Genomic DNA, 21964 nt, shown 5'->3' on the forward strand with positions numbered 1-21964 from the left:
TTCAATTAATAGTCAATTAGGCGAGTTTGCTTGTGTGCATTGCCCGCAAAGCCTCGCAGTGTTTGTTTGTGCAGAAAACCGCCGGCACACTGCTTTGTGACGAGAGATGCGACGAGATTTATCTGGAATGTTCGTAGCCACGCGCAACTAGTTCCAGGCTCTTCGAAATTACCATCGGTGTTTTAGGCACTTTGTTTAGAAACTTCTTAGCGAGCTTCATACCGAGCGTAGCCGAGAGCGGCAGTGATTTTTTTTTTTTTTCGATGATCGCCAAGCCCGCTTGTTACTATCGCCGAGCATCCTTTTTCGGCGCAAGTCAGCCGAATAAAGAGTTTCTTTTAGAAGCCTTTTAGGATCGTATTGCTGTAATGCAGTCATCATCACGGAACAATATACATGGTATTTCAATTAAGATTTTACGCAATTTTGAAGATAGGTTTCTCTAGTCAGAAGGGCGCTTTTCTCGGCATAGCATTGTCAGCGATGTAGTACATCAGGATACAGCTAAGACGTGCTAACTAGGAATTATTAAGAGGTGTGTATCCCACCACAATTATTATCCATCTATTTTTAGAGCTTTGAATGAGCTGTTATCCTCGGCACTGTAGCCCAAAAAATGCTGGCTATTTCGACGACCCGCGTGCACTGAAGAGGTTGCTTTGCCTGTAAGCTACTCGAAAGCGCATGTAGTTTAGCTCGATGTAGCTAAACTCTGTCGCGCCACAGCGTCCAGGGTAACCGCCTTTTCGAAATTCTAAACTCTGATATGGGTGTTACTTACGGTGGGATACACGCCTCTCAATAAGTAAGGAGCCTACGTATATTGTCTTTATTTCATTTTCATTTTCTCACAACAGAGAAAAAAGGAGCAGGAGCTAAAGGCTCACAGCCTGACAGAGGCTCCTGCCCCAGGTAGCACAATTTGGCATTTCAGTGCACACTTAATAAAAAGAAAAGATAGACAGGGAAACAGCTCTCATTTACATAAACACATTTCAACATATAAATTCTAACGGTAATAATTGAAAGCTAACTATTCAGCGTTAGTTGACCAGCGTGCTAGTTGGCCCGTCTTGCTGTATTCGATGTACTACGACACTGACAATGCTACGGCAAAAAACCGCTCTTCTAACTCAAAAAACTTTTTTTTTAAAAAATCTTGTAAAGTCTTAGGTGAAACACGCTGTATAATAAAGCACCGGCAGTGGAACGGCTCTACACTTTCTGCATTGATGCTCGCTTAAGGATCATGACTTCATAAATTTTTGTAGTCGAATGCAATACTTGAGGTACCTCTTTTTGAATCCTGGCTTGGGACTTGTCGGTAAAAAGGCCAATGTGCAGTAGAGGAAAGTAGCGTGGATGAGGGTGCCGAGAAGGATGTGTAGAAAGACAAGAAATGACCGACTCTTCAATGACCGCATGGAAAGGTTCCGATGCTCTGGTCAAGTAACGAGAAAGCACGACGAATACAGTGGCGAGAAGGTTATGAAGTTTAAGCTTTGTGGGAAGCGGCCTAGATGACGACCTAAGAAGAGATGGGAAGACAATGTGGAGGACGATCCAGCGGCGAAGGAGAGTGTGTGGGTTAATGATAGGGTGATGTGGAGAGTGATCATTAGGAACCGCTGCCCTATATAAAGATTGGACAGTGCTCTGAAGTATAAGAAAAAGAAGCTCGTTTCATAGCGACACCATTTATTGTGGTGTTGAAAGAAATGAACATTTCGTCCTTGCAACTTCTTGCGAACTTGCAACTCAGTGATACCTGCAAGGTCATGCGTGATCCATGTGTGAAGGGGAAGCAATATCTAAAGGAACAGCCAATTTGCAAAGAACAAATTTCGTAATTTCTACATTCAAGCCTGAAATGTGTTATCATTATTACGTCTAGAAGAACGCTAATCAATATATAGTACTAGATATCGCTTGTGTAAATACTGCGATTGTCGGCTCAAGCTCGTGCTCTCCGGTGTCCTGGCAATCATGTATATATTTATCATTTCTCTGATGTATCTGATATCGTTGTTGTTGCTACTTATTGGTTCTATTTATTTTATTTATTTACAGAATACCTGAATAACACAATCTGGTGGGCTCGTTGGTGGGAATCCATACGATTTCAGCAGCGCGAGCACGGTTAGGAAAAAACAGACAGAAAGGGGGACAGGACAGAGCGCTGATCAGCGCTCTGTCCTGTCCCCCTTTCTGTCTGTTTTTTCCTAACCGTGTTCGCGCTGCTGAAATCGTACAGAATACCTGCATCGCCCGGGGGCATTCATTTCTTTTTCATTTTTTTTGGATTTGCGGTTTCGGTACCGTTTACTGTGATTAGGAGGTATTGTTTGTAGCATATTCTCATTTTATATCATTTGAAACTATGATTACTTATAGTTGATTTTTATATTTTATGTTAGCATTTCTAACGTGTTCATTGTATTATTTGTATTGCGAATTGTGTGCACTGTAGCTGTGCTTTGGTGAGCGTTATGTCGCCAATTCCAGTGTGTCAGAAGGAGTAGACGGTGCCACAATCTTGCACCGCATCTTCAATTATATCCATGTCAGTATGAAACAAGCTATATAAAAGATGGTTTGGTTTATGGGGTTTAACGTCCCAAAGCGACTAAGGCTATGAGAGACGCCGTAGTGGAGGGCTCCGGAAATTTCGACCACCTGGGGTTCTTTAACGTGCACTGACATCGCACAGTACACGGGCCTCGAATTTCTCCTCCAAAGAAATTCAGCCGCCACGACCGGGATCGAACCCGCGTCTTTCGGGACAGCAGCCGAGCACCATAGCCACTGAGCCACCGCGGCGGCTCTATATAAAAGAGAAAAACTGGTTTGTTCGCCTTTAATTGCGAGTAGCTGTTAGTTAAGTGCTCGTAATGTGTTCGTTACTCACTCTCACATCTACCTACCCGCTCGCTGCCTCATTCGCACAGTTACCAACTCCCTCTCAACCTTAAGCACTCACTCTTGCACTTACCCGCTCAGTGACACACTCTTTCGGTCGCTCGCTAGCTCCCGAAATACAAGCCTGCGGTAGGTTATAGTTCTGCTCACACATTCCCTTTAACCTTCTCCAATCACTGGCCACCGCAAATCCAGACGCAAAACAAAAAAAAAAACACAAAACAAAAAAGCCAACTTTCTTCACTCAGACTCCCTGAAGGGAGACCTGAGGCGCACACAGAGGGTTTCCGCTCCCCACCGGATCGATGTGCTGCCCACACGAGTCGACAGATAAGGCGACCGAAATTGCAGCCTAAGAACGCGGAAGTGGCGGCGACGGAAGCGGAACAAGCCGAGGGAATGAAGATGGACCACTCTTCTCCGTATTCTTTCGCTTATTTTTCCATCATCGCCCCGTGCTTCATTTATTGACCTCTGGGAAAGTACTTCTGTCCCGGTACAGGAGAGGTGCCATTGCCATATATCTTACGTCAGTAAATAGCTCTCCTATCCTATTTGTGTTCCATAACTACCAGCTTATATCGGCGGACAAATACCGCTGAGATGGATAGAAGGCATATCAATTTCTTTTGTTTGCTCTTATTTCACTCATGGAATGCACAAGAAGTGCACCGTGCTCTGCAAGGTTCATATGAATTACGGTGGGTGGATTTCTCGTGCATTTTACGATTTGGGCGGCGACGTATACTGTCAGATATTGCTTCCTTACTATGGGGCATCACCGGACATTTCCTCCAGACGATTGCACACAGGCCATGTTAAAATTTTATGTTGTGCTGTTTGATGAAGCTGGCTGCTACAAACGTCCTAGACTTCTATACCCACCCTTGTCTACTGACACCGGAGCCAGGGAGCACCAGTTTTGAGAAGCGTTATGTAAGGCTATTGCAGAGTGCGCAGAGATTACCGAAAAATTTTGAGATCACTGCGGCGACCCGCTCTGGATCGATGCGAAAGCAAAACATCCACGTACTATATCGATGTCTGTGGCTATTCTGACGTCCATGTACTCTGTCGACGCCCATGGCTATTTTGACATCCAAGTGTAATTTTCACGTGGAATTGATTAATTGTAACTCATTAACCATTTTTTTTCTGCAGAAAGATCTCATCACGCGTATCTAACGCAATCAAACCTTTGCACATTTATTTTTATTGGACGATGCAATCGCGGGGACAAGTTTAAATCAAGATTATTATAGTGCTTAAACCCGCGGCGTAAAGAACACAATTTAGCGTACTGTATCTTAAACAGACACTGAGGAGTGAGGCCAACTCTATCCAATTATTGTTCTCAGCAAAAACTGATTCTCTGCTGCTTTCCGACTATATAATGACGTTTTTCATTCTATCTGATGCTTGTAGCATTAGCTAGCACAATAAATATGCGTGAAGGTGATAAAGGTATACCACTTCCGCTCGTGTCGTGCTATAGGTTTCCCGCTTAACTGCGCCCCGAAATATTTACAGCGTCCAGAGGGAGGAGGTGCCTATGTGTACTTCCGACAAAAGGTTAGCCTCAGAGTTCCGTATAGCTGTTGTTTCCCGGATAAAAGATGTAGCAGACAGTATACAGACCATCCTGGCAAGTCGCAGGTGGTGCTTTCGGGATTGAACGAGAGTTTTCACAAATTCTGTTTGCTTCTAGCATGCTAGACGGGTGGCCGGGGAAAATCCTCTTGCGGTAATTTTCTCGCTAGCCAGCTTTGTACGGAGGCCTAATACCTTTCTTTGTGTATCTGGAAGAGGAAAATGTGATGATAACAGGCCAAGGTTGGTAGAAAAGTGCCAAGTCAATGATCGAGTTCAAGACGTATTTACGTGGATTCGCTTCCAAATAAGGTTGAAAATAAAGCAATTGCTTTCTCTTTTTTCTGGTTCCATGCTTAGCCTACAGTAAGAGTACAGTGTGTACTACGCACCCAACACAAAGCAGCGCGATGCAGTAAATCCCAACGCATCCCCGTTCACAGCAAAAGTACGTTCACCAATGCAAGAAAGGGTAAAATTAAAAAAAAAAATCCTGTCCAGGTCTAAGACGCGAGAAAGTTTTCACATGTACAACACACGCAAGAAAACCAAGAACGAAGCAGCAGAAAATAAATGCAAAGTCCGCCAGGGGTGGTAGAAAACAAGCTCAGAAATCAGTCAATCCAGGCCCGAGCGCCCAACACTCGGCTCTTTCAATCTTGATGCGTTCGTCCCTGATACGTGCGTTACTATGCACGATAACGTAAGCACGGCTACGAGCTCTTATTAGGTTAGGAGGAAATAAAATAGCATCAGCAAATATACATGGAGCGAGGCAAACCTGAACGTGTTTGTACGCATTATTGATGCGCTCGCGTAGGCACACATGAATAGCTGCTTCGATCGTATGCAGAGCACAGTCTCGCAGCCAGCGGCAAAGGCGGAGAATCCTGAATAAGTAAGCATTCAAGACAGTTTCGCCGGATAGCTTTTCCTTTCGGCAGCGGAAAAAAAAATGCAGACGAAAAGAACAACACAAGGCTGAACCAGTCGTCTGCAAAACATCGATACTCTCAGACCCAGAGCTACCTCTTTGAATCTCTTCCGTATACTGCGCATCTTTCACTTGGTTTATCGCCGTGCAACTAAAGATAAACGCGGGAGGAAAAATCAACTACTCGTAGCTGGTAGATACGACATGATTTCATAAAAATGTAGCAAAGAAAAACGCAGCGGAACGCATTCTAGCGAACTTCAGATGTAACACACTGTAAGCTTCTTCCGCAGATTTTTGCAGACGAAACGAAATGGAGAAAACAGATACGGCTCCAGTATATTACAAACATGCCACAATGTAGAGATAGTCTGCAGTGCAAACACATTTGTAGCTGCAAGAAATCTCAAGAATAGGAAAGAAAAATTGTTGAGGAAATATAAAAAGGCTGCATAGGGGTTGGATTTGTTGTGAAACTTGTGTTAGCACCAAATTTTCAGGCGTTGCGCTTCAGCTCATACAAAGCTGTCATTTATCTTGTCAAAAGAAAGGAGTTTCTCTTAGAGTCCCAAAAGAACACCTTGTGCTTTTAAGAATTTACCAACCTGGTCTCGAAAGGCGTGTATTTTCCTGTCTTTTCTGCGATTAAGCTACCAATGGAGTGGGTCGCTCTGAACACGGCCGTTCAATGTTCCCTGGAATGCCGCAGGGAGACTGCGAGAGAAGCGTATATGTGGCCCAGTGTGTATTTCTTCCTTACTTATTTTTAGCAATGCAGCGTGACAGGATGCACGAGGGAGAAATCAAGAAAGGGGAAAGTCTGTCAAGAGCAGTCGATGCTTCAATGTCCATCATGCGCTACTTGCGAAGAATGCGAAGACGTTTGTTGAAAAACTTGTTTCGCGATGAACACAAAACGACTTAAAAGCGTAGCTTAAAGACGGGACGAAGAAAGACGAGGATAGGACGGTGCTACGCAGCAACTTTTCCGTAAACAGCAATTGAAGAATCGGGCTCTGCACGTTGTAGGCGCAATAAGGCTTGCGCAGAGCGCACGTTGCTCACGAAGGGGATGAGAACCAATGAGAGCCCAATGTACAAACGAAATGAAATTTAACAACGTATGCTGTAGGGCCAGTTGGTCTACATTCTTAATCGCAGCAACTGTTATAAACCAGAGATGGATATCCCTTCAAAGGCAAAATTCTAATCTTCATAGAGACCCATGTACTGTGCGATGTCAGTTAACGTTAAAGAACCCCAGGTGGTCGAAATTTCCGGAGCCCTTCACTATCGCGTCTCTCATAGCCCGAGTCGCTTTGGGACGTTAAACTCCATAAACCAAGCCAAACCATTTATAATGCAGTCTAGATATAGAAAATTACGCCCACTGTCCAATATCCCAACTACCTGAAAGTGCGTTTGGGGGGGGGGGGGGGGGGGCGGGAACCAGTCAAGCTTTCCAGCTTTTTTTCCCTAACCTCCCCCCATCATGTTGATGGAAATAAAGGCTATTATTATTATTATTATTATTATTATTATATGTGAACCCCATAAGGTCTAAATCAATCCGGATCCATCCACTACGTCGTTCCTCACAGCCGTTGTTGCTTCAGGAGTATAAACCCCGCAGTATTGGATTTATAATTTATACCGCTGACGCCACGCGAAAGCATCTACAAAAAACAATCAGCAGCCTTCATGTTGCACCAGGTGGCGAAGAGATTATGTAAGCTTCTTAAAAAAAAGCAAAAAGGCATGCATAAATAAATTAAGAATCATGCCTTCAATCTAATCGCTTTCATGTGCCCTTTGTAAGGTTCGCAATTTCTAGAGTCGTCAAAATATACGCACGCCTCGGAGGCCAGAAACTTTGGCACGTGCAAAAGAGATTAAGGTCAGAAGCAAATCAGACTTACTGGCATTAATATGGGACACCCGGTACTTGCTTTTCCAACCATTTTTTTTTAAACTCATGGTCGAATTTAACTTTCAAGAACTTAGGCAGAAAAGAACGAGCTAAGACGCTCCCCAACTGCCCGTCATTCTTGTTGAACTTTGGATCAATAGAAGAGTGTGGTGCTGTTTGCACTACATTCCCGTGAAACTTTATAAATAAACAAAGCTTGGGCGCTGGATTCAGCTCGAAATTTGGATGGGCCGTCAATTCAAGAGGAATTCGGCGTCGGCGAGAGGAAAAGAGAAAGAGGATGGGGAGGGCCTGGAATCTCTTTAGCCACGACAAAATTCGTTTCAACACGGGCGCGGTGTAACATCCTTTTAGCACCCAATTTGCATCGGGCAAACACGCCTTTCCTTTTAAGTTTCCTCAAAAAAAAATAAATAAGGTGACACTTTGAAAGAGGATCCTTTAAACTGGGACTAGACATGAGATATGCACAGAAGTAAACACGAGATGAAAAAAAATGTGTTGGCGAAAGTGACGGGAGAAAATTGACAAAGCAAAAAATTGAAATTTGATAAGCGGGCGAACAGCGTTCGCTTAAATCTGTAATGGAAGAAGTTAATTTCTTCTTTCTTGTGTTTTCAACTATGTAGCCCACGTGAACCCAATGCGTTGTTCTTTTAAGACGTCTGGCTAAATGCCTATCAAGGCCAGAACCGGGTATTAAGTTACGATCACAAATCAACTCACACATAGAACAAGGACGTCGAGCAAGGAACGAGAAAGTCTAATTAAAGAAGAAAATAGATAATGCTTTACCCTTGGGTATTCCTAACTCCTTTTTTTCCCTCTCAGTCTGAGTTCAGGATGTCACTCATTCATGCATTACTTGCTCTTGTTTGCATTATTTCTTCAGTGAATCATTTTTGTTTTGCTCATTACACAAAGGGAAGCAGGGAATTTTTTGCAGTGTAGGATCAATTCTCGCTAAGCTTAGCTGCCTGGGCTGTAACTATTCGCTAAGTGGTGAAATTGAAAGACATCACTTTCTAAGGACGTTCTGAAATCTCTTGCAGTGGCATGATGCTCTTTGATACTGTCTCTCCAAGCGACGATGTCCTTCTGCCGCGAGCTCGTCAAGCTTCAATACAAAGCTGCTTTTTCACCCTTCGCCTTTTTTGGCTCTAACAAAATAAACTTCGTGATTGTCTGTCTGTGCTGACAGACAACTACAAAGAGCAGTTTTCTCGAAAAGAAGTACATGATTTTTTCAGTTTCTATTTGTTGGTCGGTCGGTCGGACGGACGGACGGACGACACAGATGGACGGACAGACACTGAAAGTTCGTGCACTTCTTTTCCAGAAAACTGCTTTCGGCAGTTGTTAAAAGAATCTTTTGTGAGCTAAGCCTAATAGCATTGTGTCAGGAATCAGTCACGGTAACTTGATTTACAACTGTAAACCTTTCTAAAACGGCGCGCCCCGGGCACTGGCGTGCTGCTCTCCAGACAGCCGTGCGCAACTGCCGCAAGTAGGAATGGAAGAGGTCGCGCGATTGCTCTACACCTTTTCGCACCACTTCAAAGAGTAGATGGTTTTACGTCTGCGTGCATGATGGTATAGTCTTCGTCAGGAAGTGAAACGCATGGAGCGCCGTTCTCTGGAACTTGAATACAACAGCCTCGGCCAACCACGCCGCTATAAGCTCCTTGCGCGTTAAACTGTGAAAGACGGCATTAGGTTGAGCAATACCGAATGTTGGGCAAGCTGGTTCAGGTTAGTGGTGAAGAATAGCGGGAAGAGAAAACGACTACGCCTTCCGAGGGAAGCCTGCTTGTGTGTTTTTCAGGATGTCACGTAAAAGTTGCCTGTATTCCGCAATAAACCGCAGTTGCGAGTTAGCACGTGTCTACGTCGTCCTGCCTATCTTTCGTCTTACCTTTCCTCTATTTTCAATCATGAAAGATAACATTAGAGGCTTTCTCGCATTGCGGAGTCTTACTATGCGCAGCTGGCGTTCCGTAAACCGAAATACACGTGCGCTAGAACATCGCAGCTATGCTGAAAGCCTCTAATGCTGCTGTCGGTTGTGTTCGCATGGCCCGCAGAACACCGTAATGGCGGGACCGTGACGTCACTCGCGCTTACTCCTCTTGCGCTTGTGACTTATTCCAGCGGTCGAACAGGAGCAGAGGTGCTAAGCAAAGAGGAGTAGAGCAGTGTATAGCACGTCGGGGGAAGGAATACTTGATCTGTCATTGAAACAGTCACCGCGCTTTGAGTGGCTGTATATCATGTGACGGTCCTTTCTTCTTCGCCTCTATTCTTTGCGTGAGCGCTATGCGTTTCAAATGCCTTTGAACCGAATGTCATTCGATTCAACTGCCGAACTTGCGCTGCCACCCAAAGTTTTTCAAAGCCAGTCGGTTCAGACTACATTCGAATCGACGGAGCACCGCGGAGACATCCTAGATTTTCGAATCGCTTTGAAACGCGAATCAAAAGCCGTCGCAATCGCTTCGCTCCGCCCACAGCCCCGCCGCGCCCTTTATTAGGCTCTGTGGCTGTTGATTACGGTATCTGCCGCTCGCTCTTTTTTTTCTGTGATTCGTTTAGTAAATATCTCATCTACTGGTCAAATGAGTGCTTCTAGATAATAGAGCGCTTCTCGGACCGCCTCCGTCCCTTTCTCGCCTAGGCTCTGCTGTAAGAGTTGTCCGCAAACATAGTAAGAGAACCGAAAAAAAAAATATTAGATTGGTAGGCAATAAAAGTCGTACGTAGCAGCGCCCTCGGCTTTTGAAATTCCACAGACTCTGCAGTTTCATTTCGGAAATGTTTTATAAATGATGTTTGCAGTGTTGCTGACGCTACCAGTTAGAATCACGTGATACAAAAAGATCAAGGTTGCCAGATCAGTACGCATGGCGTACTGATCGGCTAAATCAATATCGGCTGGCTATCGTAAGGCGTTGCCATTATGGCTGCTACAATGGTTACCAAGGATGTAAAGAGTTTCTGCATGCGAATTGGCAGAGCCACATATTCCCTTTCCGGAAAGCGGGTGGCACTTTTTTTCTAAGTCAAGTTTATTCCCTCTATGTAATCCCGGAAATTAAACATGTAGGGCGGTTTTCACAGATAGAAGCAGCAGGGAAAACTGGCGCTCCAGACCCTTCCATAGTTTTCACAGCGAGCGCCTCAACTAACCTGCTGTGCCCGGCTTTTGCACCGCAGTTCAAACCCGAAGAAGTTTTGGCCACGACGGGAGGGTTTCTATGGCGAAGACGTGTATTCAAATACGTCTAGCAGCCCCAAGTGCGTCTATGACATTAGAAAATCCACTGGATAATTATAAGGGCCTGGTATGCTAAGTTTAGATTCCAGTGCCCTTAACGCGCCAGTTTTACTACATTTTGTTTCAAAGCTCTATTCTCCGTAGAAGCGGCCAACTGTTTTAGACCATTAATTATTCTATCTGGCTTGATGATATATTACGAGAGGACTCATTCCGATATGCTCAGTATAAAAAATTGAGCACCAGTCATGATGCCATTAGGGCTGTTACCAAACCTGACTTACGCTCTAATGAGCTCAAAGTTAAAAAATAAAGCGCCAGGGCTTCAACAGCCTTGCATATATATTGCCTGTGTACATGCGTAATTAAACAAGTTATTTCTCTTCGTGATTTCAGAGCCGCAGGAGCCATTTATTAAGTGCTAATATGTATCCATTAGCTGGGATATATTTCTTCTTTTTACGTATTCTATTCATTTGGCCAGAGCAGACTTTGTTACTGCTGATAGCGTCGCCTGGGATCAATTACCGCGTTCTGCCTGGGCCAGCGGTTGCAACAAGTATCGACTCCCTAATGAGATTACGCCAAGGCGCAGCGGCCGACCGGCTTTGAGCCAAATTCATTTAGGCGTTGAGTGCATGTGTCGGCCATGCAAGCACGAAACAATAACCCAGTGAGACAGCGTCGTCGAAATGAAGGTGGATTTCATCAGAAGCATCGAGGTTCATAACCTCCTCAGGGAAGAAAGAGGAAAAGAGGTAATCCGGCAGCGGGTAAAGATCGATCGGAAATGTACCCAGAACTATCGGTAACTTAATCCCAATCAATCAGGTTGTGAGTGTGTGGATAAGGACACGCGTCTTGGCGCCGCTACAGGGTTGAGCAAGTCAACGATGGGTGTGAGATCGCGGCTGTTCTAAGTATACACGGTAATCAAAGACGACGCAAGAGAGCGGCAAGTCATTGGTTGTGCTGACAAGGTTTGTAGGGGCCAGCGTAAGCTAAGACGCAGTGGAGTACAGTCGGCGTCTTCTTGTAAGTGATCCCAGCGAACGATACCCAAACAAGAGCACCCCTCTAAAGCTGTCCTGACCGAAGGGTGCATGCTCTTTGCCAGCCACACACTAAGATGAACCGGCATCCTTTGTTCGTCACTTCTATTCATCGTTTTGGTTCGTTGCTAGCCCGTGAAAATATTAATCGCAGTTATTTTAAAGGGGTCATGACATAATCTACCAACGAATGGTTCTTTTCGTTGCAATTACAAAACTCGACGTTATTATGCCTGCTTAAAGAAGTAGGGCTGTAGGCACAAAAATGAGCTAGAAATTGTAATTTGGAGTTATTGGCTCTAAGATCCTCCCTCTGACAGCGACGGCCGTATTAAAGCAGCCTGAGTGACGTCACAAACCCACAGCGCAGTTGCCTACTGCAAACTGCCGCGAGCAGGGTCGGTACGAATCACAGCGTGCGGCTGTGGATGGATAGAAAAAACTTTATTGCTGATAAATTTAAAGTGCTCTTGACCCTTACAGGTCACTGAGCGCCGTGGTCGATCCTTGGTCCAGGATGCCGCACTTGACTGCTGCCATCGTGGCTTGGCGCGCAAGAAATCGTTGCGCTTCCTCGTCCTCGCTGGCCAGCAAGTGTTCCCACCGCATCACACTCAGGTTGTTTATTCTTGGCTCTAAGTCTGACTTAGGGCAGGTCCATGCGACATGCTCTAGTGTAGGGTTACCCTGACACCATGGACATTCGTCTGCGTATTGTGCACGGAGAATCTTGCGTAGTTTGTGCAGGTGCGGGTAGGTACCAGTTTGTAGTCTGCGCCACTCTTTTGTGTGGGGCTGGGTAGCGTTTCCGCTGACCCGTGTAATGATCAAGTATATATGAGTACCTGGGGATAACTGGGTCAAAGGTGCCGGTGGTGCAAAGTGTTGAGTCTGCTCGGCTGACGTACCCCTCGTCCCCTCGTGTCCGGGAACCCACACTATACTATGTTTAATGTTTTTGCGTCTTCTCGTCGTGTGTAGAATATGATTGGCAATGCTGTCGATACTGCCTCTTGCGTAGTTTCTGCATGCTTGTTTGGAGTCCGTCACTATAGTGAGATTTTGTCCTGTCGCGTTGCCGTGCGATATTTCCAGCGCAATGGTGGCTTCTATGTTTGGTTTGTTTGTCGTTGCGCTGGTTATTTATTTTGCGATCGTTTTGCGTTCCCTGCTAAGTGCTCGCACTGCGGCTGTGACATGTTGTGATGAAGTCACCAAGACCGCGCAGAAGCCAGACAGAATAGGAAAAAACACGGGCCTGTTTGGTTCGTGACGTCATAGACTGGCTCGCGACTGAAAGACTGATTTAGCTCTAACTTAACTGCGAGTAGTGAGCGCAGGGGAGAGAGTCATTTGTTCTTGAGGCTTGGGAGCCGGCAAAAAAAGGTGCGCGTCTTTCCCTGTTCAGCCTAGCTTCTGCACAGTTCTTTAAGCACGCATAATAACGTTGTGTTTAGTAGTTGCAACGAAAAAGCACGATTTGTTGGTAGATTATGTCATGACCCCCTTTAACATGACTGCAATTAATATTTGCACGAAAAAAACGATGAATAGAAGTGACGAGCAAAGGATGCCGGTTCGTCTTAGTGTGTGGCTGGCAAAGAGCATGCACCCTTCGGTAAGGACAGCTTAAGGAAGGGGAAAGGGGCGGTGTACTCTTGTTTGGGCGTCGTTCGCTGGCATCACTTGCGAGATTGCGAAGACTGTACTGTACGCTGGCCCCTACTAACTTTTGTCCCCGCAACCAATGGCTGCCGTTCTCTTACTCGTATACACTTAGAGCAGCCGCGACCTCGTACCTATCGTTGCCTTGCTCATCCCTGTAGCAGAGTCAAGGCGAGTGAGCTTGGATGGATGCATTAGGGTTAGATACCTGAAGCTACACTGGGGTGTTGGACCATTCTTAAAAATGGTCTCTAAGGTGGGACTGCAGCACATGGCAGAATCGTCCAGGAGAGAAAAGCGGCTTTACTGCGACTAGTGAACGCTTCTGGTTCGAATTTCTGGTTCCAAAGCAGGCCCGACCACCGCGGTGCCAATGTTTGCTCTGTAACACGTATGAGGTAAAAAAAACTGCCCAACGTCCCAAAGCGACTCACCCCCAAACTCTGAAACCTTGCTTACCTCAGCAAGGAAGCCTTCACTCCAGTGAGGCCCCCTCATGTCAGTGTGAAAGCTGCCTTACTCAGGAGCCCAAAACAAAGTCGTCCTAGGTGCATCCTTTCGTCGCCTTGGCCCTAGAGGAGCGCCAATTAATCCGCACACTCGCGAACATTCCTGCAGAAGAAACACCCTTTCCCTTTGGTGCCAGTGTATCCTACTGGCAGACGATGGGTAGAGAGCTGGCGACTCCACTGTACGTACAGTCTTTGTCAAAAGTTTACAGACCAGGGGGTTCACTTCTAAGCTTTATATTGGGATCAAGGAGCATTCGTGGAAGTCCTACTTATTGCAGGAGGCAGTACCAGAAATCTTCTCATGTCCAGGAAATTTGGACCGCTAGAGATTCATTAAGAACGACACAGTGTGGCTCAAAAGAAAACCCCCTGGGCTCCAAACTTTTGACTAAGGCTGTACCTGCCAGGGATTTTACAACAGGCTCGAACTGCGAACTGAATTAATGCGCAGTGAATTCAGATAGAACAAAAGACACTTCAGTGCAAAAAGTGATATATATTTACAAAATTTACATAAAAATGAAAGCAGCGCCTAGTGAAGGCCTCTGTCGTTGTCGCCGTCCCCAGACTCTTGTTCCTCGAAGGAAAGGATGCAGTCCAAGTTACAGCGACATGGCTCGCCGTACATCAGTGCGTCCACCAAGCCCTCGTACTCCGGTCTGCATCTGTAGCCCTGCGCGTGGTAGGCGCATTCGCAGGTGGCGGGCAGCTGCTCCACTGGTGGCTCCTGTCCACCGGGCTCGTCGGGGCTGTTCAACGGCTGCTCGGATTCATGCGCAGCAGGGGCGTCATGCTGCTCCTCTACGTCATCAACTGCAAATACGAGAGGAGAACAGTATAATTCACAAAGTCGATGAGGGTAGTTACATGTATACAACAATGTCGGATAAAAGTTTTGAAAACTGCAAAGTACTCTTATGGAAAGCAATGGTCATTTTTTGTGATGTGTAGAAAGATAGTTCATCGAACAGTTAAAACATCAAGAGTGAAATCTTAAGTTATACGAAAACAACGCGTTTATGCTTCTCTCCGAAATTGTTGCGTATGCTTGCGCAGGGGTCACTCTTTAGAAAGTCTTATCGTACAACCATGTTTCTCAGGTTCCTTCTTTGCAAATTTCAGATAACTAGAAGGGGCCGTCCGCTATAATGGTTACTTTTGTTTAACTTGTGCAACACACAGCGATAAGTGCATGCGACGCGAAAGCCAATTCGGCAAAAAGGCAGTTAGCAAAACCTACGAAAGCACTTACCAGAGCAGGAACAAGATGACCCGTCGTTCGACGCATGCTGTTTTGGTAGCTGCATATCTGTGTCTTTATAGAAAGGCTGCAGACCACGTTGTCCGTCCACCCTCGGTTGGAGACGGCCTTTTTATACCCTAGAACCTCCTTCTTCCCTCACCCTTGCCTGGCCACCTGACGAGCATGCGAACTCCGTCCACTGCGCTGGTGTTGTCAGTGAAAAGCTTTTCCCAGAACGTCCGGTTTTTCCGCACAACCCTGAAGAGAAAATATTGCCATTACTTCCACCCTCCCCCAAATCCTGACTTCTCCTCTAGGCTTTCTCCTTGCTTCGGTCTTGACAATGTTTGAATAATGTGTTAGAGAGGGTGTACGTCCCCCAACCTTGCAGTCCACATGCGTCACGATCATCTTTGGCACCACAGTTCTTGTATGGCATTGTACAGGTGAAGGCTTCTTTCCGGCTTCCAGGGATAGCACTCTTTCATGTGAAAGCCTGCATTCTTAGAATACTTCTGGGATCCTTAAGTGGATAAGCGCCAGTGTTAAAGCCGGAGCGGCTTTACCGGAAATGGGAAACCGGAAATGAGAGCCATTTCCGGTTTCGCAGTGGAAAAACTTGCCGATGGTGTTACCAAGAACGTGACAGCCACATGCCTGGTCCTTAGGTCGGATTGTGAAGCGAAGTTGGAGTGACAAGTGGAAATCCTGTTCCGGGAAAAATTTAGTTTGTCCAACATAAAGTCCCTGTATGAACTTTTCTAAAAAAAGCTAAGTACCGAAAACGTTTGCGGCGCCGCCGACGCACACTATTGGACAGCGCCCACTTCCGGTTGGGAACTGGTTCCCTTCCGCCATGTTCTTCCTAAGCCGTCCGGCTGCATAGTTCGACGGCGCTTGCACGCTACTCGTATAGTTGTGCTGGCGACGGACATTCAGCGGAGGTGACTTTTTTATATTTGTCGCTGTGTGCTGGAAGCAACTTGAGTTTTTCGGGCGCTTTTTTGTGCCCGAGCAGCAGCCGAAATGCCGGGTTGTTGCGCCTTCGGGTGCTCAACCCAGTCAGGAAAAGGGCTGGTGTTGTTTTCAGTGCCGCTTGCAAAAAACTACATTGTGCGACAGAAATCATGAACATTGCCTAACAATTACATGTGCTGCTTCTGCACTGCAGTCAGAGTTTGAGCCAGGTTGGCCAAACTGAAGCCCCTAAATGAGGTTTGCTTTTTTAGAAAAACTTATGAAAGGACATTAAGTGAAACAAGGGTATACAAACAGCTATTTGGCATTTAATGCGGCTTCTCAGCTGCTGAAGCAAGGCACAAAATGCATCAGGCCTTTCTTGATTAATTGAATACCGTGGAAGGAATGAGTCCCACAAGTTCTTCGGAAGGTAGCCATACGAAAGAACAGCAGCCGAATATGTAAACTTGCAATACACTCTGGCTTCCACTGAAACCAGCTGACTGAAGTCAGCAAAATTTTAATGTGCGTCTTTTTGTTTGTGTGAAATAAACTGGTTGTGAATCCTTGAATTTTTTCGCCATATGTTTTTCTTTGACCTCTAACTTCGGCAATACTGGTTATGTTCTATTGTAGGTTCACCTCGAACTATGATTTATGCAAATTAAAGCCACATGTAGCACAAATCCGTGTGCAATGCACGCTTCGAAAGGCCCTGCATCAGAGTCTGAAAAGCGTGAAAGAGATTCCCCTGCCGACGGCAAATTTTATTTCGTGATAGTACGTGAATTTGACTGAGCGCGCGTGACACTTCTGTAATCGCGCATTGTAGCATACTATTCAAAACCCCGTAGTGGGGATGCTGTGTTGAAACAGCAGCATATATGTCTTTTACTAACCAAATGTCTCGAATTCAAACAGCATACTCCTTAAATAATAGCTCACTCGAGCTAGTCACCACGTATAAGTACTTAGGACTTCACCTTCATTCAGACTTAGCATGGAACCACCATATTAACCTTATGCTTGCATCTGCTAATCGGTCATTAGGTCTCTTAAAACATAACCTAAAGCATGCTCCTCCTCACCTCCGTGCTCATGCCTATACCACTCTAATTCGACCTAAAATTGAATATGCCTCGGCTATTTGGGACCCTTACCAATCTTACCTGGTTTGGTTTGGTTTATGGGGTTTAACGTCCCAAAGCGACTAAGGCTATGAGAGACGCCGTAGTGGAGGGCTCCGGAAATTTCGACCACCTGGGGTTCTTTAACGTGCACTGACATCGCACAGCACACGGGCCTCTAGAATTTCTCCTCCAAAGAAATTCAGCCGCCGCGACCGGGATCGAACCCGCGTCTTTCGGGCCAGCAGCCGAGCACCATAGCCACTGAGCCACCGCGGCGGCACCCAATCTTACCTAATAAATAACATTGAATAATAATAATCGGATAATAATAATAATAATAATAATAATAATAATAATAATAATAATAATAATAATAATAATAATAATAAGTAATAATAATAATAATAATAAATAATAATAGTAATAAATAATAATAATAATCGGAGTAAATAAAACGAACGGCGCGGTTCTGCAATGATTCAATGTTATTCCAATCTTACCTAATAAATAACATTGAATCATTGCAGAACCGCGCCGTTCGTTTTATTTACTCCGATTATTAACGTAACACCAGCGTCACAGCCTTAAAGAAACGCGCAGGTCTCCAGGATTTATGTCTCCGCCGTAAAATTGCACGACTGTCACTTTTTCATAAACTTTATCATCATCCATCACTTCATAACGACTTTTTTTCTTTGCCTACTTCGATTTTTGACCGCCGCGATCATCCCTTTAAAGTTACACGTTTCACGTGCAGAACATTTATCTATGCGCATTCATTCTTACCACGCACAATATCTGACTGGAACACTCTGCCTTCACATATCGCAACCACCACTGATCGTGATAAATATTTTAAACTTATATCTTCAATAACTACTGCTTAACTCTTCGCATACATTGTTATTTTATTTGTTCATGGCTTCCTTTTTTGCAGGGTTTGTGACTAAAAAGATTCATTGTATTAGTGTTCTGTTTGTATAATTTTAATAATGCAGTAATCTTCGTTCTTTGCCGCGCTGCCATTCTTTTGATTCTTTTGCTTACTTATATGTCATGCAAAGTGTCTTATTTGTGCTTTCGATTGATTCTCTTGCTTACTTATTTCATCCAGTGTGTCTTATTTGTGCTTTTGTTGTTTGTTTTATATTTGTGGTTTTTCTTTTATTCTGTTCAATTGCCTGTGCCCCCCCCCCCCCCCCCCCCTATGTAATACCCTCTCGAGGGCCTTTAGGGGTATTCTGTATAAATAAATAAATAAGAGGTGCTGTAGCGGTAATGGTTTCATTGCAATAAAAAACGAAAAGATGCTTCCGGCCGCGGCAATTCCTACCTGATGTCTTGCGCGAACGAGCTGCGGCCGGCGGAAATAAAAGCAAAAGGGAGAACTCGGCAAGGGGTGAGCGAGAACGGACAGGGAAGAGCAATATTCTGTACACTATTTATCAGGTACAAAAGTTCGCACCGCTCGGGCGTGACTGTCCACGCGCAGTTATGAATTCTACTATGTGCGAGTGACCGTTGGTGGTATTTAAAATAATACGCTATATATAAAGCTGCGCGCGTGTCCGTGTTCTCTCGCGAACTAGGCCGCTGCACTACGACTGCAGTTTCGCCGCACTCGCCGTCTCCGACAAAACTCAACGCAAATCACATTCGGACCGCATTACTGGCACGTTTCCCCTCTATTTGGTAGACAACTCAGTTGCCACATTCTTTACTGCCCCTTACAGCAAAGCAGCGTGTGTTCTCTCGCGAACTAAAGTCCCTATTGAGAGCTAGGCCGCCGCCCGATGACTGCAGTTTGCCCGCCCTCACCGTCTGCGGCAAAACACAACACAGACCACATTCGGAGCGCATTACTGGCATGTCCCCCTTCTCCTCATACCAAGCTCATTTGCTACATTTTTACTACCCCTCACAGCAAAGCCGCGACTCTGCAAGGTCCGCCGTTCCAGTGCATACGACCGCGCCGCCGGAGCGCGTTAGGAAGAACATGGCGGACGACGCGAGCAGCAGGGGAAAGGGCGTTAGGAGAGGAGGGACTTGTCGCTACTTAGCAAAGCTGATCTAGGGACTTTAGTCCAACACTGCTGTTGCACTGATGACTGGACAAACCCTCCTCTCGTCAAACGCCTTCATAAACACTTTGATCCTAACTGTGGCCTATCCAGGACAAAGGCATCTCTCATATCTCTCCAATTAGCCATGTCCTGTGCCTCTTGAGGTCACCAAATATTTACTCTTCATTCTGCACCGTCTGGTCAAGGACATCAGTCCCAAAAATTATTGCACAGGTTCATGTGCAGAGGTGACAAAATAAAATGAGTCGCGACTTTGACAGCTGAAGATATCACGAAACATACCAATTAAAGGACAAAAAACACAGCAGTGTGCCAGATATTATTAAGATCGATTCTGTAACAAGGCGAATTTTAGCCACTAATAACTGGCAAACATAATGGAGCGCACATTTTTGTTGTGATGGAAAACAAATAAATCAGCTGCAAAGGCCATGTTGTTACTGCCGCGAAGAGGGTCATTTCAAGAGGTCCAATATAATGTGGAGAAAATTAAAATAGTAAAAAAAACACCAATGTTGCTAAAGATACAAAATCTAGTGGAAGACTTCGGACATCATGCGCAGCAGCAGCTAATATTACTAGTGTGTTCAGTGCACTTACTTTCTTTTAATGCGCACACTTGCCATAAAATCATACACTGTGTTCTCTGTATACTATAGGAAATCACGCAACGTATTTCCATGCAGAAACCATAGAAACTTCGTGCAGGAACGCTTAATGTCCATGAGTTCCATGCAAGAACTCTTATTGTCGGTCTGCCACATGGAGAAATCCCCCTCTCTTGTCGCCTACTTAGTGATATTTATTAATTGACCTTTATTATGTGACTTGTAACTGACTCCAAGCTATTTTTCAGAGATATTATTTGTTTAACTGATTTATGATCTCTGTAACAGCGCTTGACGCCACAGTCCACCAGTCAACATCTTGGAGGCAACACTAGCAAGAATCGCTGTGCTGGAAAAGTAAAAAAGGGCGAAGTAGTTCTCATTAGGCGTTTTCTTAGCAAATGCTTCAGTAGCAAACGTCTGCAAAGCCATACTTTTGAGCTACTCCCTGTCAGATCATAGTTCAGTCAGTTCCAATCGCGGCGCGTTAGGGTGTAAGTGGCGGACTCATACATAGTTTTTTTCTTCAGTTCGCGGGTTTTACTCACTGCCCAGACATAAGAGGTTTACGCTGAGGCTACTTCGATGAAAACGCCGCTCGACAACTTTCCGACTGACACCTCAGCGTTGAAAGCCATACCTAAAGAGCCGGTTAATAAACGTCGAATAAGGGCCCGTTCATTCAGTCGCCAGAAAAACTAGGATATGTTCTCATCAGATGACGCCGGGCGGAGGCGGAAAAGAGGAGCCGATGCTCTTCCTCGATTTTCCGCACACTTCACGTCGACCACGTCACCGCTCGCCGCGTACACAGACATGGTTAGAAAAGCGGGCCTATTGGCGTTGGCTATGTATACGCTTACGTAGGCTAAACGCAGGCGCAGTCCCACTTTGTTCTGCGTATGCAGACATACACGCAACGATATGGACGGGAGATAGGAGCGTCCCTTCTGGAACGGGGTGGTGGCACTTGCCACCATGCTCGGCCTTTTTTGTTTATTTTCATGTAATCGTGCTTTAAATTAACATTAAAAGACGTCATTTTGTTTCACAGCAGTTTCCTACACTTCTAACCTAGTGTCACCTCTCTGCTTTTCAGCCACCAATCTTCGAATCGCTTTTTGCTAGCTTCCTTCGTGGATTTATTTACAAGACCATTGTTATCTCTAAACCCTAGGGCCTCAAGAGGAATGTCTGTGCCAGCATCGACGTCCGGTTGAATACCATAGCATTAGAGTATGAGGTGTTTCCACTGTTTCTACAGTTCTACCACACAGTACACGGGTCACCTTCGTTAATTTTTTTTGTACCTGCGCGTTCTAAGACACACTGACCTAGCTTCAAAGAGTAGGGCACTGCCTCTTGAGTTGGCATAGCACAATTCCTCCCTGGTATGCCTTTTCTAGTATCGATATAGTTGTACCCTATACTTATCTTCAATTGAATTAGTTCATTTTTAACTTCCGCGTTTTTAACCTGTCGTTTAAAGCTCTTCTCTGTCCTCGTGTCCGGCATACTTCCTGGTTAGTTTCCTAGTTCTTTTTCACCACTGTGAGTAAACGCTTTCTATGTATAAGTATTGAAATACCTTAGCTGTCCTCTTGTTATCGTACAATTTCCTTAGGCGTTATTCATATAGTAAGCCCAGCCCAGTAGCGCCATCTTTTTGTCAGGGTGGGAAGCATTACTGCCAGCAAACCGACACTCCTCTTATGCCTAGAAGAAGCAGAATCGTCGCTCTAAATAAAGTATAAATTTATCACGTATACTGTTTTCTTTTAGGTGACGTGAGACGAAGCGAAAGACCAGTGCCCCGTTCGTTTGGGGACAATAAGGCGCTGAAAAAGGCAGGAACAACGCCGAATCCAGTCGGAATCCAGAGGTCCGGATTCGAAGGGCGCCGCCATGTTTGTCGCCGCGGAGTTTTTCCGGGACCGACCACTGATTAGAGGCGGACGACTACGGCAGAGAAGGCTCCTGGGGGTAGAACCAAGACGTCTCTGAAGATGCCCCCAAACCGCAGAAAAAACCATTAGTGTAAATAAAGTTTTCCCTGTCCTTCC

General features: G+C 45.4%; 1 protein-coding gene across 1 annotated transcript; it reads right to left on the minus strand.

Annotated features, from left to right (window-relative positions):
* Window positions 1–14408: 14408 nt before the first annotated feature.
* Window positions 14409–15247, minus strand: LOC149331838 (uncharacterized). Its single transcript, XM_089557419.1, has 2 exons — window positions 15129–15247; window positions 14409–14689 (listed from the first exon to the last, which is right to left on the minus strand). The coding sequence occupies exons 1-2, from the start codon at window positions 15181–15183 to the stop codon at window positions 14409–14411; spliced, it is 336 nt and encodes a 111-aa protein (XP_089413545.1). The 5' UTR covers window positions 15184–15247.
* Between the last annotated feature and the right edge of the window lie 6717 nt (window positions 15248–21964).

This window comes from Amblyomma mixtum, chromosome 8 (assembly GCF_055824585.1).
Source record: "Amblyomma mixtum isolate Tamu chromosome 8, ASM5582458v1, whole genome shotgun sequence".
NCBI classification, from domain to species: domain Eukaryota; kingdom Metazoa; phylum Arthropoda; class Arachnida; order Ixodida; family Ixodidae; genus Amblyomma; species Amblyomma mixtum.